The sequence below is a fragment of the Rhopalosiphum padi genome, chromosome 2, assembly GCF_020882245.1.
Source record: "Rhopalosiphum padi isolate XX-2018 chromosome 2, ASM2088224v1, whole genome shotgun sequence".
Classification (NCBI taxonomy): Eukaryota; Metazoa; Arthropoda; class Insecta; order Hemiptera; family Aphididae; genus Rhopalosiphum; species Rhopalosiphum padi.
This window is the reverse complement of record NC_083598.1, coordinates 11,476,057-11,495,495: the sequence shown is the minus strand read 5'-3', so window position 1 is coordinate 11,495,495 and position 19,439 is coordinate 11,476,057. Positions and strand designations below refer to the sequence as shown.

Here is a 19,439-nt window from a genome sequence, read left to right as displayed (position 1 = left end):
TTGCACATCGAACAGGATCAGTTTGGGTCGTGCGTGATGTACGGCCCGGCAGCCGTTAAAGACAAGCGATTCCATAACGAAAACAGAGTTATACGAACGGATCGCGTCGTTCTTGTCGGACTACGGCCAGAAACGAGACGGCGACGACAACGATTTGGCCGTTAATTTTGCGGGAACAACGATCTCGGTTAACAAGTGCACCGCGGAAAAGGTGAAAAAAACAACCGTTAGTGGATGTCAGACCGATATACCAGATTTGTTTGGATGTCGACCAGGTGATCGTAGCGCTCGAGACGCTGGCAGTGTGTCCAATAAACACCGGATGTTCGACCATACAACGATACAGAGTTACACACGTTTGGTTTCATTTGTATTTTCAAACAATATTCGATCTGACTTGATATTTTGAATACATAGTTGTATTATCTCCCTATCGGTACAGAATAATTTATACTTATATGTGATTAAAAACAAAACATTTTGAACTTCACCGCATTCGATTTACGATGGCTACGGCCTATCCGGATTCGATTTTAAATTAATATGTACTTATCATATCTATAATTTTGGTATTTTGGTACTGCGTATGTAACTATGAAGTCGGTTGCTTATATTATGTATTGTTTGTTTTCAGTATTTTGATGTATTAACACTAAAAACGATTAAATGTCTTAATTGCATACATAAATGTACCTAAGTTGTATAACATATTAATAATAATTCGAACGTGTATTTCTTAAATTAATAATCAGCTAATCCTATTATTTGATTTTATACTAATATTTAAGCCTTCATATCTTAAAAAAAAAATTAATTCACCATTTTCACAAATTATTATTGTGTATACATCAAAATATGTAATACTATATATTATAATATTTTGATGTGTATCAATTAGTTGAATAATAACGTCACGTGTAAAATAAAAGATTGTATTACCACAGGATATTGAAAGTTAGGTTTAAATTCAAAGATCAGAATTATAATAAATTTATTATTGAATTTAAAAATGAGGGTGATCGTGCATGATGAATTACTTTGTATATGAGATGATATGTTTAACGTGTGATAGTAATTATTTCAGAAAACCCCACTTATGTTTTTAAGAATAATTTAAAATAACTTATTTAAATCATTATAAAACAAAGTTTTAACTAAAAAAATTTAAAAAATATGGATAGATAACATTGCTATACAATAATTTTCGGATGGTCACTATTATTGATGTTTAATAATACAATTTTTTTGTAAATAGTAAAATAGTAAAAATATATTCAAAGTATAAATAGATAATAAATCAAAAATATCATTGAATATTATGATAAAACTCATAATATAATAAATATAAAAGTTCCACGAATGTTTTTAAATTTGAACATCGTCATTTATCGTTTAGATAAGTAATTTTGTCCAAATTGGAACTTAAATTTAAAATGTCTATAAAAAATAAATCTTTTTATAATTTTTTTTAAATTTTATAGTTCAAACATGATCTTGTATCAAAACTTAGAAATAAAAATAAAACTTTTTATGAATTTTTAATTAACAAAATAGTTTACAATTTATTGCAATTTTGACGAATCTCGTCATACCTTAAAAATTCTAACTTAAAATGCATAATATAAAAAATATGCCTATTTATTCTTAATATTTTAATTCTTAATATAGATATAAACAAACTTATGAAGAATATTGTATTAAAATTTTCAAATATTTTTAAAAATAATAATAAAAATGTATGTAAAAATTTCAAATATCTATTGTAAGATATCTTACTTAAATATCTTCGTTTTTGAATTATTACAACAAAAACCAAAATTTATTTGGAAAGATATAGTTATCAATGATAACTATGATAACTTATCATATATAGGTAAATATCCAATCTAATTTTTACTTTAAACATTCATTAAAAAATGAATTTATATATTAAGTTGAAAAACTTATCAAGAATATTGTATTTCATTTTTAAATCTTAAGTATAAACGGAAAATATTTTATATATTTCGAACTTCAAAATAATTTTGAGATTTTTTTAAATTTGAAATGTGTAACGTATTTTCTGATCACATTGTTTTTATAATATTATGTAGGATTCTATAATTCTACCTAATTAAAAAATAAATGAAAAAACAATAATAATTATAATAACATAATTTTAGATATACAAAACTATATTATCAGTGTATAAACACTATTTTTAAAAAATTATTTCGCTCAATTAACTATTTACTGTAAATAAATGGGTACTAAGTTGATTTGATAGTTATTAATTATAATATGCAGGTATGTATTGTATATTTATACTTTAGGTACATAATAAAAAATGCTTATCTAAGATTTTTTCATTTTGCTTTAGTTAAAATTAGATATTACAATTATTTAGGTTATCAAATTATATTCAAAATAGATAAATATAATATTTAAATTGAAAATGTTATAATATTTTTCTTTATTTTATTATTGATGCGTAGTTGAATATTTTCATAAAAACTAATATCACAATCGGTTAGTACTTAGTTTCGGGACTTTGAACCAGAAGTTTATTAGTTAATAAAATGTTCATCTAAGTTTCAATATGACTAATATGAGTAATGAGTATGTAGTACGAATACAGAAATATTTAATTGTTCTGATAATATATTGTACAATATACTAGATGTACCATAAATAATTCTTTTTTTAAATGGGTTGCCTTTTTTTTTGTTTTTATGTTTACAACATTGTTCTAATCATTTTTTTACTCTACTATTATTCTATTTATTGTTGTGTAACCAGTTTTTTTCAAATGTCACCATGAACCGAATGTCAATTGAAAAACGTGTGTTGGTTGTTTTGACCTTTTTACCAATCCTAACCTAACGAAAGTGGTGCGGAGACTATGCGACTACTTCGTATCTTACTCGGATGGGACGCTGCTCATAACGTTGTGTTATCAATTCGTTGGCTAATAAAAACTGAAAAAAACTGGGCCCCGGTTAGGTTAAGTCGTCCTCGTGAAACTCGCCAGAGAACTGAAAGGTAGTTATTGTCAATTTTAACGATCGCACTTTGGCCTGATAAACTAGGGGAGGATAATTGAATGATATTATTTTTATACGTAAACCGGATATTATACCGAAACTGTACATATCCTTTTTTATATTTGTTTGAAAAATAAAGTGTTTTTTAGCGTATTTAATAAAGCGGTTTTTTTTGTGACGCCTTGTGTTTGGTCATCAAAACTTAATATAGTCTGAATATAGGGATACATAATTATGTATATTATTACTACAAGTGAACCTGTTTAATTATAGTCATTTTAAAATCATAGAATATAAAGTTAAATGCTTGAAAAAATAAAAACTAACCTGTAGGCTGTGAGTTATATTGTAGACAAAATATGACATACACATATAAATATTATTTTTTGTATACTTAATAATACACCATAATTTAGAATTTATTAAGTATACAAATGCACATACGTATTCTTATAGTTATATCATCCTATAGAATTCATTATTTATTTAAACAATGATAATACAATTGAAATAATGTTTACCTGATTACACTTATTCATTTTATTATCATGGATATCAAAATTGAATATTAACAAGGTTCAAGTACCTTAAGGTGTCGTGATTCGGCACCCACAGTTAATTTATATTTTATAGTAATCAGTAATCACCTATCCTAAGAATATTGACCGTCCGACACGGATCGTCCTTTTTAGATTTGTTATTTTTCTTGTATTTGAATGTGAACCAACAGACTAGGGATGATCACTAGAATTCGTTGCTGAACACATGTTGCGTAGAGCTGGCCAAAGAAACCAGTGACTGACGTCCTCGTGCAAAGCCGCGATCAGCTGGATACGAAATGCGCAAAGACGGGTTTTTGGGTTTGGAGCACGTGTAGTACCCCTTACTCGCGATAGGTTTGAGGGAAACAGACTGCCAGACATCACTAATTTCTTCAAGGCCGATAAATTTCAATCATTGAGCTATAGGTATTTTCGAATGGTGGTGATTCAGACACCAAATATGTCGCCGACGATGTCCAACACTTTATCGACTGCAGATATTCTGAAAAAGCCTATCACCACCAACGCAATTAACAGCAGCATATAGCATATAGATCAGAATATGAATTATTAGAATATAGTATAATAATTCATTACCTTTAATAATTATTATGATAATAACAAGATTTACTTTTTGATATTTTTTTCTGTTTGATCGTGAAAGCAATTTTTTAATTATTGGATTTACACGTTATTAAAAACTATGAAACTCAATTTTGTTTTATATTCTAAGCGGAGGAGCTATGATTTTACAATGACGTGTTTTTTCTTTTATTATTGCTTTTTGTCAAATTTTGAGAAGGTTAAAATGCTTAAGTTTTCAATGTCAAAGAATATTGTAGAATATTGTATTTTGTGCATAGTATTTTTTTTTAATTATGCATTATCAATATTTAACAACGTCTTTTTTAGTGTAACTTCAAAACGAATAACCATAGATACTTGAAATTTTCATAGAATTTTTACAGTAATATTTCTGACACGTTTAAAAATTTCCAAATATTTTTGAATAACTTAATCTTTTTGTATTACTTATAGAATTTTAATATCTTTATATTTTATGATATTCTTGTTTTTCAATTATTTAGTTTCAAATACTTCTAGGTTGACTAAATTGTTTTTATAATTTATACATATACGTATTAAATTAATCTGATCTAAATTTGACGTGACAAAATAATACAATCAATCATTAGCCTTTTAGTCTCTTAGCTATTTTTATTCTTGTTGTAGTATTATTATATAATTTCTACTAATCCATGATTATGTAATTAGGAATTATATGTAAAAATTATTATGAAATATTTTTAAATTGTAACAAATAATTATTAGATATATTAAACATATTACGTAGGTAAATAGTTAATTAATTTATAAAGTAAGTATCTACATTTAAAAATTGTATAGAGTTAGACAATTAAACAAGTGGAATATACTTCTATAGTTGTCCTAATATAGTCAATTTGTTTTTAATCTAGATTCATTTTAGGTATGAGTTCATAGATAATTATGAGAATGAGGTATTTCGTTATGCATGGACGCGATTAATGTCAAGGACAGACGGTGGGTGGTTAAGTATTAATCACTGATTTCAACTCCATTATTAAGTACTATCATACTAGTCGAGGTATCTCAACCAGTACTCAAAAACATATGTTAGTGATCATTATAACCTTTAATAATACATTTTGTCTATGTCATGTCCTCTTTTTGCTTATATCAAATTACTATAACTATAAATGTCAAAATGTGTAGAAAATATTAATTTTAAAGTATTATCCATAATATGATATAATGCCCTTGACTATAGTACATTATTATATAAGGAACTGGTTATATGTTTATTATTTTTAAATATGTATAATAAGTCAAAAATTAAGGAATAATATCGTAATTAAAGAAGAGTTTTCAATGCTTATATACATTTGGTGTTGGTGGTTGGTGTTTAGGAAATATAACCTTAAAGTTTATAATTAAAATCAAGACCAATGTGAAATTGCAATTTGGTAAATTAAGAGTTGATCGCTACTTATTATAGGATAACGTGCACTCTCGACAGTACTCATTGGCCACAGAGATCACTCGTAGAAATAAAGCTTGAACCTCAAGAACCGTTGTCTATTGTGAGCCATAGGAACTTTAACCACAACAATGTGCCACCAACCCACCAACCATCGTTTGACAGCAAGATATTATTCCAGCAGTTGATTGTGACTTCCGGTTGATGGGTTACAGTTTTACTTCACAGCACCTAATCACTTGTCAAAATAATAATAAGTTATAAAACTAATGCACATAAAAAAAAATAAAATTTTAAAGTTTACAATCAACATATTATAAGATTCATTATTAAATTATTAAATAATATTAATAAATTTAAATTAACTATAGATATTTTCTATCAATATCGAAATATTATTCACAAGTGATTATCGTCAATGGATTTTTAATCTTAAATTTATCATGGTAAAACAGAATTAAACTTATATTTATTATTGTCAAGCAACTATCACAGATAATACAATATTAAAGTTATAGCTATACTAAAATCATAAATTTGATCGTGCACCAAAGACTTATAAAATTATAATATTATAATATACTCGATTAAATAGTAAATAACGTAATGTATTGTGATATAATATGTAATATGTATAGTAAACAATTAAATGTAGTTATTATTTTTTGTGTAAATAAATAACATTGAGCAATGACGTATTAAGACATAAATAGGATTAATTATACAATAATATTTAAAAAAAAATGTAATTGATATACAGAGTGGGAAACCATATTTTTTAATATTAAAGTATTGATATTCTTGATAGAGATTAATATGAAACTGAAAACTCGGTGACACCAACCGGTAACATTAAAATCGTCGTACAAAGAAAATAATAAACACATTTAGAATTTAGAATTTTGTTGACTAGAACTTAATTAAATAACTTTTATTGCCATACTTAATCAATAATTAAACATAACTTCTTTTTTTGATTATAAAATCTGGTGATGTTTGTTACATTACTTACTGTGTATACTGTATACACAAGTTGGAAGTGAAGTGCAAAGATAATAAATTATAAAAGGTTTTTATTGTTGTATTAATTAAAAAGAATCAGTACTCTACTGTACAGTGCAAAAACTAAATTAGTTGAACATACTCAACGATTTTAGCAATGGACTCTTTAATACGAGAAGAATTACCAGAAATTGTGAGCAATGGTGCGTTTGGGAAAAACCTCAAATATGTCTCATTCGATTTGAACAAGGATCACATCGGACAGGATCAATATATGTCCACAGTGTTATTTGGTACAGTTAACATATCTGATGAATCAAAATATAATGTTGTGATCAAATTAAAACTTCGAGATGAGCAGCAGTGTTCAATACACAAAGTCCACTTCCAATTCCACAACGAAATTATAATGTATGAAAAAATTATACCATTTCTACTTGAATGCCAACAATCATTAAAGAAAACCGAAGATTGCAGGCCATCATTAGCTCGATTTTTCTATGGTCGTAATAAATGTGGTGAGTTCTTTGAAAGAGATTTAATAGTGTTAGAGAACGTTAAACCTCTGGGATACCAATTGAGCGAAGAACGGCTGTTCATTGACTATGATCATCTTGTATCTGCATTACGAGCGTTAGCAAAGTAAGTTAACAGAATAATACTATTTTTATTTTTAAATAAGCAAACTATTTAGAATAGTATTGGAGTTCATAGTTTTCTGGGTAACAAAAAACTAGACAAGATTTAAATTTTTAATTACACACTTATTAAATATAAAATATAAGATTTGTTTATAATTTGACGGGAAAAGGTCTAAATACAATTATAATTTTGAAACCGTTTATATAAAAATTTAATTTTTCGTCATGTCGAATAAAGTATGATGAGTTTGTTTTATTTTTAGGTTTCATGGGTTATCTTACACAGCAAAATGTATAGATCTTGACCATTTCCAAAAAGTCATCATGGATATCCGAGATACACAGTTTGATAAAGATGGGCAACGGTTATTTAAAAATGACGCGTTTATAAGATTTAGCAAGCGAGGTATCGATCGCCTGCTTGAACGTAGTGGTGACATTTATCGTAACAACGAGTACTTGAGACGATTTAATCAGCTCTTAGATGATGGAGACAACACAATAAGACGAGTGCTCTGTCCTTGAGAACCATTTTCTATTGTGTGCCACGGGGATTTCAACCGGAACAATGTGATGTTTCGTTACGACGAGACCGGTCTCCCAGTCGACGTGCTGCTGTTCGACTTTGGTACACCTCGTTACGGGTCCCCAGCGTTAGATATATTGTTTTTCTTGTACATGAACACTACGAAAAATATGCGTGAAAGTCATTGGGACGACTTATTGAACGAATACTGCTCAACTTTGGTGAAGTCTGTACCTTCGGGAGTCCGCGTGCCAAACAGGACTGAAATAGATTCCGAGATCGCTATTTGTGCCTTTCAAGGGTTTTCAAACGTGTCGTTTTTCTTACCTTTTCAGATGGAAACTGATTTAATTTGGAACGAGGAAATGAATGAAGAAGAATCTATTGAGTGGTTATTACAGGTGGGTGGTGACAATGCAACAGATCGAGTGGCTGATATAATCCAACACATCGTTGACATGAAATACACGAATGCGTGACGTGGTTATTGGGTTTTCGAAAAATTACTGATCGCTTTAGTATTATTTATTTTTGCTTAGTTCTATTATTATATTTTTTTTACAATTATCATTGTATTGCTTAAAAAAAGTAGACTGGTAAATATTTGTAATTTTTCTATTCGTTATCATAATAATATTTAAATATTTCACTTATGAGGAAAAAATAAATATTTTACCATTTTTAAAGAAGTTTAAATTATACATTAAAAGCTTAGTGTATCGTGAACGAGTTCATATTTCAAATTATAATTATTTAATATATTTAATATGATGCATATACTCGTAATTTGCTTTAATTTAGTGTTCATTTTTGACCCATATCAATAATATATTTAAACACATAAAAGTGAAAAAAAATTGAATTGTACAATTTTAAAAATAATTTTGACTAGAAAACTTTTTTTAGTGTTTTAATAGTTATTTTTACGAAATTGTGTAAAATAATAAAGTTTAATAGCAATAAAAAAGCTAGATTATATTATTATTTTGGTCTTTTTATAAATCGTAAATAAAATCTATGAAATAAGGTTTAAACATAATAATATTGCCTATCATAAAAATATATTACACATACTTAATTTTATAACGACTAAGTAAGCGTTTATAATGTTTTGTAAATAAGTACATTTTGGAAATGGACTCTTTAACACAAGATATATTAAAATACAACGATCTTATACATATGACTGCAATTAATTACCACCTGCTAGATTATAAAAAGATATTGTATATCATTGGTTTCTTTATAATAATTATAATCAAATTAATCATTGAATGATACGCAAAGTTGGTGACTTAGTGTTGTTATAGTTTTATAACGATGCAAGTACAATGTCCCTGAGAATAACTAAGAAACGATTAACACTGAATAATTATATTCATTTTTTTTGGTTCAAAAGATAATAAATTAAGATTTGCTGAATAAGAGGATTGAGAACAACCTATAAAATATTATATAAGTATCCAGGTACCCATCATAAAAGTGGATTTCACTTTGTACTTAGGTGGTTAATATTTGAATTTTTGAAATTTTTTTGATATAGAAACAAAGTCCGACGGTCCCTCGTACCCGCTACATTGTTTTTAGATACATAACGAGTACGCTCCTATCTTAAAAATATGTATACTCGTATTTAGTCTTTTAAGTGAAAATGGCAAAAAACTACCAAAGGCTGTGGCTTTTTATTTGAAAATACTCGTATGCAATTTTTGGTGGTGAAGTATTTTTTTTTCGACTGAATCTTTACAGGCATTGTAAGATGGGTTGCCGAAACAGTTTGCGTGCCAAAAAAACAGGAAATAATCGAGATTTTTATTTGATATTACGGCCGGCCGCTGTCCCTGTTTTTTTTTTTGTATAGTGTTGCAAATTATATATTTGAATTTCGGCTATGTTATAGATTAATTTTCATTATTGGATATGAGTGATATAGTTTATTTATACCGCCATAAAATCTAAAATCGCACCTTTCTAAGTTAGGCACTTACACCACATCACCTTATTCATAATATAAACATACATGTTTATGTAAAGGCCCCGGTTTTACATACTACGATGAAGAAAAGTCTTTGGAAAAATATAAGGTCACGGTATTATAAGTTAAATTATATCCGGTGCCTACTATCTGTGTAGATCACCAAGATTATTTTAGAGTTATCACCCGGGCTATTTCGGTCACATTAAAAATAACGAAATGTTATCATGTTAGTTCTTTCTCTTATTAGCACGCCCGTTTGTTCATCATCAGAATAATCGGATTTCCTATCGCAATATCATAGGTAACGTCTAAAGTTATCGGTGTAACGCGTGCGGAAAGAAACTACAAGTGCGCGTGAACCCAGATGATAACCTCGGATAGCCGTAACATCTATAAGGCTGATGACTACAGTTAGTAGTAGTATTAATAATAATAATAATAGGTATTTATTGCGATAAACATTTAATAAATACGTATTGCGTGGTGCGTAATCACTGTAATTCGACATTAATTCTATTGTTTAGGGAAGCAATGTCCAATTGCGATTCGTCAGTACCAACCTCAACGATACGCATGCCAGCACGCGGTCTGTTCAGTGCCATTTCGACTACGCACGGGACGACGCGTGACACTACGACGACATCGAGGCCGATCGTTAACCGCGGCCGAACGCGATGATGGCGAAGGTGGATGGAACGATAGAGGATATGACCGCGGCAGAAGCGTTCGGGCCGGGTAGCCGGATCGCGTCGTTCAAAGTGGAGGGGCTGCACACCGAACAGAACCAATTCGCGTCGTCCGTGATATACGGTGTAGCTGTCGTCGACGACCGCGACGGCCAACGCCATAGCCATCGACTCGTGTTCAAGTATAAGCATCCGACGCCCGAGATGCGGGAATTTTACAACAACGATAATCAGTTCCACAACGAGGTCTTGTTCTACGAGCGGATCGCGCCGTTCCTGTTGTCCCACAGTTCTCGGCGGAACGACGATGATTCCGCGACGACGGTGTTTTGTCGTTACTTTTACGGGCGCAACATTTGCGGCGATCAGGCGCTCCGGGACGTGATCGTCTTGGAAAACGCAACCGTGAACGGATATCAAATGGCGATGGTCGACCACCGGTTGAGTTTGGATTTCGAACACCTGACCGTGGCACTCAGGACGTTGGCAAAGTGAGTGATCAATGTAATCGACAAACGTCTAAATAGAATTACTCAGCTAGAGTCGACGAACCCATTAGGTTTCGGCGGTGTACGTTTGTATTTCCGGCCGACCTTTGCTCTTGGTTTTCATCGTATTGTACTGTCCGTACAAATGGTATGGAAACAAATTCGATAAAATGTAAATTATCTAATATTATATCTAATGATATTTGGTTTCTGTACTTTGACACTGCGTTTGAAATTATGAAATCGGTTGTGTATAGATACGCGCATACGTGATGTTTGTCCTATCTTTCGATTTATCAGTAATTAGAATCAAATAAATAATATTTAAAGTGTAAATTATAAGACCAATAGGTAGCTACACTACGTATTCTAATGCATTTGATGGTTTTAAATTAACGATAACAATGTATTATCACAATGCATATTAAAACAATTTTACAATTGTTTGGACCATAATAATAATAATAATAATAATAATAAAAAAATCTCTGATACTTTAAGTTATCGTATTCGTATAAATTATTTATATTATTATATTGTACGGGTAATTACAAATTACTAATGATAGGGCCAATTACCTAATATATTGCTAACATGAGTAACCATCCAATAAAATTGTTTAATTTTATAAAACATACTACTTACATAACTTTTAAAATCATATTTCTCTCAATATTATCTTGAAAACAGAAAAATTGATTTAATATGATATTGTAGCGATCAATAGTTATTTACGTTAGTACTTATATTTAATCAAGACGTCACATATTCACGAATAGATATTTGTATATATATATATATTTATTCATTTTGATTAATATTTAGTTTTTAACATATATCTGTTTTTGGAATGAATACAATATTTTTTTCCCGACCGATTTTGTAGAGTAACCACATTTTTATATTTAAATTTTCCCACTGTTATTATTATTATTATTTAATTGGAATTTGTGTAAGATATCCTCTAGCAACCAATGATTAATATGATTATGTTATTATAGTAATCTCGTTGATATATATTTTTTTTTTTTGGTCTTAATTTTAAATGACGTACATAATATATAATTTAATGTTTTTCCGTGTAGTGAAGTAAATAAGTAAATAACATACAGATTAGTTTGTTTATAGTACTCTATAGGTACCAACAAAACTGTAAAATATATTATTATTATTTGCTTTGGGACTTCTTTAATATTATTATAGTTATTATTATGTAGATACCTTTGTATACCATTTATAATAATATTAGTAGTCCCCGTGCACTTCATTACTCATTAATAATTACACTTCCTATTTGATTCAATCTTTATTTAAATCAATTTAATATTAGGTGTAATAATGTTCAAAGATTTTTTAATAAAAAATATTAATTTAAGACTAAAATGGTAAATTAAAGTCATACATATACTTGTCTATGATAGCGAACTTATCATAGGGATGAAGATTGCTAACCTAATCCTTCATAAAGTAGCATGTTAAAATGACCGAACTCTAAATGAACAAAATCAAACGTAAAAAAACGTATGCAAATACTGTTTGAGTGGATCATTAAATATGTGATCTTAACCAAACGTAAGAATATAAAAAGTATATTATATTATATATGTCTAAAATGTATTCACTTAAAATACCTATTTTATTTTTTTTAAACAGTGGATATTTTTTATAACCAATTTACTATACTATACAAAAAAAATCCTGTTTTAAACCATTTTTAAAATGCTAATTTTGCGAAATTCATCCTTAGCGTACATTTACATTATAAAACGAAGGTACGATCGAAATTTCAATTCTTTACTTATTAAAGCTTAGCATCTATATTTATTCTCTATTAGTCAGAACAAAAAGTTATAATAAAATATAGATTATATATAATTCTAAAACAAAACTATAATATATTAATAATTATAGATAATACTACAGTTTATATGATTCATAATATTAATTCTTTGAAAAAAGTAGTATACTGATAATAGATATAATAATTTTTATTTTAACATGTATAGTATGCTTTTGGGCAGGATACAAAAAATTTTTTACCGTTACAATTGCCATAGCCTAAACAATAATTTAATTATATTGATTATTTTCTTAACAATTTTACGTAAATCATACTACGATTATAATTGCAACTAAACATTAATAAAAGATAAATAAATAGTAATTTATCAACCGATTTTGAGTTACACGATATACATTATTATTGGGATTTATATATTATATTGAAACAATGAACACCAAAAATATACAATATAGTCAAGTGGTTGATAAAATATTACTGATCTATACAATTTTAAAATTTTAAAATCTAGGTGAATAAGACTAAGATTTATTATTTGATTATTTATTAAAGAAAAACAAAGAGCGATTCTCAAACTATGATGCGCAGAGCCCAGAGTAGTGATGGTGCTCCGCGGCACCCTGGTTATATCTGTACGAATTAAATTCAAATTATTATTATATTTCTTAGTTATTGTTGTTTCAAATATACATTTCTAATTTTTTAGGCTCCGTAATTTTTTTTAGAAACATAAGGGCTCATGAACAAAAAAGTTTTGAAAACCACTGCTTTACAACAACACGAATAAATATAATAATTATTATTATTATTACTCTGTTGACAGATTTCACGGAATTTCGTACAGGTCCAAGCGAGATGACTTGAAGAAATTCAAGGAGATAATTTCTGAAGTGAAAGAGACGCAATGGTCCAAAAGCGGCGAATGGGTTTTCCACCCCTCCGTACTCCAGAATCTGTATTCGGTGGCTTTGGATTGTCTAAAACAACGTCACGCCGAGAGTGGTGATAGTAACTGCGACGACAACGTTGTCGAGTGGATACGAAAGTTCGAGTCAGAACTGTTGGCTGACCCGTTACAGATGTTGAGACGCGTCACCTCTCCACTCGAACCACTAGCCGTGCTGTGCCACGGTGACTTCAACCGAAACAACCTGCTGTTCCGGTACGACGACAGCGGCCGGCCAGTGGACGTGCTGCCGTTCGACATGGCGACCATCCGGTACGGATCGCTAGCCGTAGACCTGTCGTTTTTCTTGTACTTGAACACGGATCGCCAGATCCGAGATGATCATTGGGACGAGTTGCTGGACGTGTACTGCGCGGCGCTGGCCGAGGAAGCCGGCGACGTCCCAGTGCCGAACCGCAATCAGATAGACGCTGAAATGAACGAAAACGGATTCGCGGGTCTGTCGCACGTGACGTATTTCGCTCGCGTTATGTTAGAGGAAAACAAACTTTGCGAAAGCGATGAATTCACCGATGCCGATAACTCCGAAATTTCCGACTTGATGCTCTCGTATGGCGGCGACTTGGCCACCGAATGGGTCGCCGACGTCATTCATCATTTTCTCCGCCGCAAGTATGCCAGAACATCCACCGTCAATGATACAGCCAATAAAATCAGCACATTAATAGAAACATGAATGATAAAATAAACTATTATAATTACTGCGAATGTCAAAAACTTTTTTTTATTTTAGCTGTTGATCTCTCGAGAAAAATGCTTGAAATATTTTACTCGTAGATTTTGATTATTATTTTAAAAATGAATTCAATATTATTTTTATTTGATTATAGATGATTATTTTTCTTTATTATTATTTTTTCTTCGTGTTTCTAATATTACAAGCAGATAGCTTATATTTGAAATACCTGTACAAGTCGTAATGTAATAAAAATAGTAGATAATGAATCTAATCCATTTAAAAATATTTAATAAAACAAATATTATGTAAGGAAGTAGTGTAAGTATTACGAAACATTATTATAACAAAAATAGCAAATGATAATAATATGTTGAAACTTGTAAGTTATAATATTTTAACACGCGCAGTATAATTAAAGTAAGTTTATGTTTAGACGTAAGTAAACTCGTTCATGGTATTGGTCGATAGAGGGATAAGAGAAGAAATTAATTATACATCTAAAATAATGATCGTTTACATATTATCACGTATTATAAATAAATAATATATGTCTTGTAAAATGCCTTGTAACATTGTATAGGCAACAACTTGAACGCTGGTATTTTTTATTAGTACCTCCTGAACAAAGATTATAACCATAAGAATATAATAACTAGGTTGACGTCTTAATTGCAGTTTAATAAAAATATAACTAAAAATGTATTCTATTTTACATTAAATAATTTAATTTAATAACGGCATTATAATAATAAATCAATTATAATGGTTCCTCTATATTATATATCTAATACTGTTATGGTTTATAAATATAATATATTATACATTTATATAGACTATAGAATATGCTCAAATATAAGGGTGCACGAGAGGAGAATTCCCCATTAATTTGATGGGTAGGTGAACAATTGATTGATAGATACTCGATAGTCTATTTTTAGGCAAAACATTAGGTATGCATCAACAGACTTGTCTTATATTACATAATTTACAGTATTAGGAGGGTACAATAAGTACTTTTTAATGCAATTTTTTTTCATAGTTGGATATGGAATACTTTTTTTTTGCCCTCTTATAATTCAGCTGGGTGGTGAGAATGCAACAGATCGAGTGGCCGATGTAGTCCAACACATCGTTGATATGAAATATACTAATGTGTGATGTGGTTATCGGATTTACGAAAAATTAATCGGTATACTGTTCGCTAGTATTAATTATTTTGGTTGAAAATTATTACGTAAGTTCTATGAGTATTTGTTTATTTTTGATTGTTTAAGAATTTCAAATAATATTATTAATATTCATGTTGTATTATATATAAATACCTTACATATTTATGCCATCTATTTAACTTTGTAGGGTTTAAACTATCGCTTATCATCAATTATAACTAATCATATCATAAAATATAAATCATGTTTATGCAAATATAGTAAGATAATAAGATATAATATAGATGTTTCAAATGTATGCATTAATTTAGGTTATTTGTTTATTTATTTATTTTGTTTAGTTTAAACCTTTAAAGTGATTTCTATTGTATCACTGTATTTCATTAATCATATTGAAATATTTTAAATTTTGTAAGGTTTATTGAATTGTTTTGTGTTTTTTATATTAGTCAATATAAAAGTTGTATAACTTTTATATTTTATCAGTATATACTAGTATCAACAAACAAAGGTTTTGAGAATTTTTAATTTCTTAAGTTAGTTAAAGTGTACTGGGAGCATTATTGATGTTAAAATTTAACGATGATTTAAGGTATTTTTATTTATTTGTGATCATGTGTTAAGGATTGCGATAGTAGTACATATTGTCATTATATTATTATGACGTGATTATCTGTTTCTTGAATAATTAATCAGTACTGATCGCCAAAATATCTTTCATTTTTGTTTTAACAACATTAAAATATTATTACTTTTTTTTTGATTATTTAAAAATTTCAAATAATATTATTAATATTTGTGTTGTTTCATTAAAAATTTTTTTCCGGACAAAAGATAATACAATTTTAATGATAGAATTAGTGTTAGCATTAATTATAATACTAGTATTTATAATTAATGGTATTAGGAACAACCCAAAGCATATTAAATAAGTACCGAGTTACATACAGTAGTTGTACAGCAGTTATCTTAAATGTATGTGTTCAAAATATGTAAATTATCATTTATTATTTATGATGACATAAACCATTTTTTATATGAATAATATTAAAGTCATTTACTTGATCAATAAAAAACATAATTTAACTGTTAGAAGTAACTTAACAATTAAACATTTTCAAGTCTGCTAATATGGAATATGCGTTATTATAAAAATAAATTTATAATTATTTACAAAGAAAATCGCAAAAAATGTTGACTAGATAATGAATTTCTATTTTAACTATTTATTGATTAAAGTAAACTATTATTGTATACCAAACACATATAACTATTTATGGGTACTTATGTAACTATTATATCAATCTAATTTAATGTATTTCTTAAATAAATTAAAGTATAACAAATACTTCAATCAATTAAATTAAAATGATGGCGTTTTAATCCAGGTTCAATAATAATAATGATAATAATCATTGTAGTAAGTAAATACATTTGAATTACAAGAAAAATAACAATATTGACACTTCCCCAATAAGCAAAACTTATGATAAGGGATAATGAGTTAATAATCTATAGTATAAATTACAGTAAAAACTATATACTATAATAATATATAATAAATACTTGTAGAAATAAAAATGTATTTAATTTAAACTAATTAAGTTTCAAAAATAATAATAAACGTAAAGAACGAAATATAAAATTAATATTATCAGATGCAGATATTATTTAGATCAAAACAGTGTTTGAATTAGTTAATTTGATCATAAGTCAGTGTATGACACTTTTAGATTTTAAGGAATATTGTATAGGCAACAATTTTAACTCTTTACTAAATATGAAAAAAGATAGTAGTCATAAGAATTGTTTAAAGACGCTGATGACTACATTACCGTTTCATTAAGATATAACATACAATTTAATCTGTTTTATATTAAATAATTAAATTTAATAATGGAATTATAATAATAATTATTTTTATTTATTATATTTAGTTAGTTTTAAAATGTATTTACACCACAAGAATAATAATAAATAGTATCTTCTAAATGCCACATTCACTAATGAAATCGTTGATATCATGGATGTAGGTAGATCAATAGGTTATTTTACTATAGATAGTAATCTTGATCCTGATCATTGAAAGTTATTGAAATAAAATACTCTACAATATCTGTATTATATAAAATAGTATCTTACTTTATACTTACTTTATTTACTTTCAGTTGATACTGTTCCTTCGTTCCGTATAGACGTGCGTGTATGGTGTAATCTGTTGTCGTTTATCTTAATTAATAATTGCGTATTCCAATTATTTATTATACAATGTTGTGCAATGTATGTAACGACGATATTTACGAGGAGGATGAACTGAAATGTTCTACATGCAATGAATTTTTTCACTTTGGATGTGCGGTGTTAAGAGAATCGAGTTTTCGGAAAATGTCAAAAACGGCTAAACAAAAATGGTGTTGTGCTAAGTGCAAATTCCCTATTGATGCTAAAATCAAATCACCTACTGTGAACGTTAAGAAGGGAAATAAAGCAAGTATGTTAACAAATGAATCATTCAGTAATTTAACGGACTCTGTTAAATACATGAGTGATAAGTTTGACTCCTTTGGAGAGCAACTACAAGAACTTCTTAAATCTATGAAAGACATGAGGGAAGAAAATAGAATTTTAAAAGTTCAAAATAATAACTTACGTAACGATTTTAATATACTGTCGAACAAATTGAATATACTTGAACAAAAGTCACTAGATAATTTCGTTGAAATTGTAAATGTACCAGAAATAATAAACGAGGATTGTAAAAATACAGTCAAAAAAATTGCAAAATTATTGAACGTGGAAATTGATGTTGTCAATGCTTATCGTGTCCAATCAAAATTCAATACCGGTTCAAAGAAAATCGTAGCTGAACTAACATCAAAACAAGTAAAAAAAGATCTGATGGAATCATCTAGAAAAATCAAACCAACAGGTAATAGTGTCGAAGCAAGTTGGAAAAATGAACCTATTTATATTAATGATAATTTAACGCAATTCAATAGAAATTTATTTTATAAAACTAAAATATTTGCACGTGATTCGGGATATAAATTTGTCTGGTTCAGAGACTATAAACTATTTATAAAAAAAACCGAACTTACAAAAGCTATAGTTGTCGAGAATGAGTTATCTTTAACTAAGTTAACTTAATACTTTAATTGTGTTTATATTAAGTACTATTAGTTTTAACTTTTTACTTTTATGGAAAACGTCTGTAAGGGATATTTGAATTACAGAACAAGTTACTATGAATCTTTTTTGGAATTTGTAAATATTAATAATAATGTGTGTAATAATTATCTAAATATAATATGTTGCAATATTAGGAGTATAAACGCACACTTTGATGAGCTTCTATTGTTTCTGGAAAATGATGCTAAATATAGGAAATTAGGAACATTGATATAATTGTACTTACGGAAACTTGGCATAATACTCAATCATGTAATTATATTTTAGATGGCTATAGTTTGTATTTTTCTTCTATAAAAAGAAATCAAAACGATGGTGTTATGGTATTTGCAAAACATTACTTAAGTGTAGAGTTTTTTGAGTATGATTTCATAGATTCTAATATAGTAAAACTCTATATATCTAATATCAATGTGCCAATTAATTTAATATGTGTCTATAGGTCCCCCGGTACTGATAGCGATAACTTTATAAACTCATTAGGAAAAGTAATAAATGGTGTAAATACTAAAAATGAATTAACGGTAATAACTGGTGATATGAATATCAATATAATAGGTGTACAGGAATATAATAATAAATATCTTAATATGTTATCTGAATGTGCATTTATCTCTTTTATAAACGTTTATACCAGATTGCCAATAGGTGTTAATCATTCTTGTTTAGACCACATTTTTATTAATGGTAATGATAATGTTACAAATAAAATCAATGCTGGTGTTATA

General features: G+C 28.3%; 2 protein-coding genes across 2 annotated transcripts; both read left to right on the top strand.

Moving 5' to 3' along the window:
- Positions 1 to 6,683: 6,683 nt before the first annotated feature.
- Positions 6,684 to 14,503, top strand: LOC132923106 (uncharacterized). Its single transcript, XM_060986928.1, is given in 5 exon segments — positions 6,684 to 7,229; positions 7,492 to 8,229; positions 10,257 to 10,318; positions 10,390 to 10,909; positions 13,531 to 14,503. Coding segments are annotated over 5 exon segments (2,625 nt in total). The 5' UTR covers positions 6,684 to 6,744; the 3' UTR covers positions 14,351 to 14,503.
- Positions 14,504 to 17,907: 3,404 nt separating this feature from the next.
- LOC132923095 (uncharacterized) lies at positions 17,908 to 18,669 on the top strand. The gene has a single exon (XM_060986914.1). It carries the CDS (start codon positions 17,908 to 17,910, stop codon positions 18,667 to 18,669), a length of 762 nt encoding a protein of 253 aa, XP_060842897.1.
- The last annotated feature ends 770 nt before the right edge of the window (positions 18,670 to 19,439 follow it).

Coding starts and splice junctions, on each gene's coding strand:
- LOC132923095 (XM_060986914.1), top strand. CDS start 17,908: ATGTCAAAAACGGCTAAACAAAAATGGTGTTGTGCTAAGTGCAAATTC.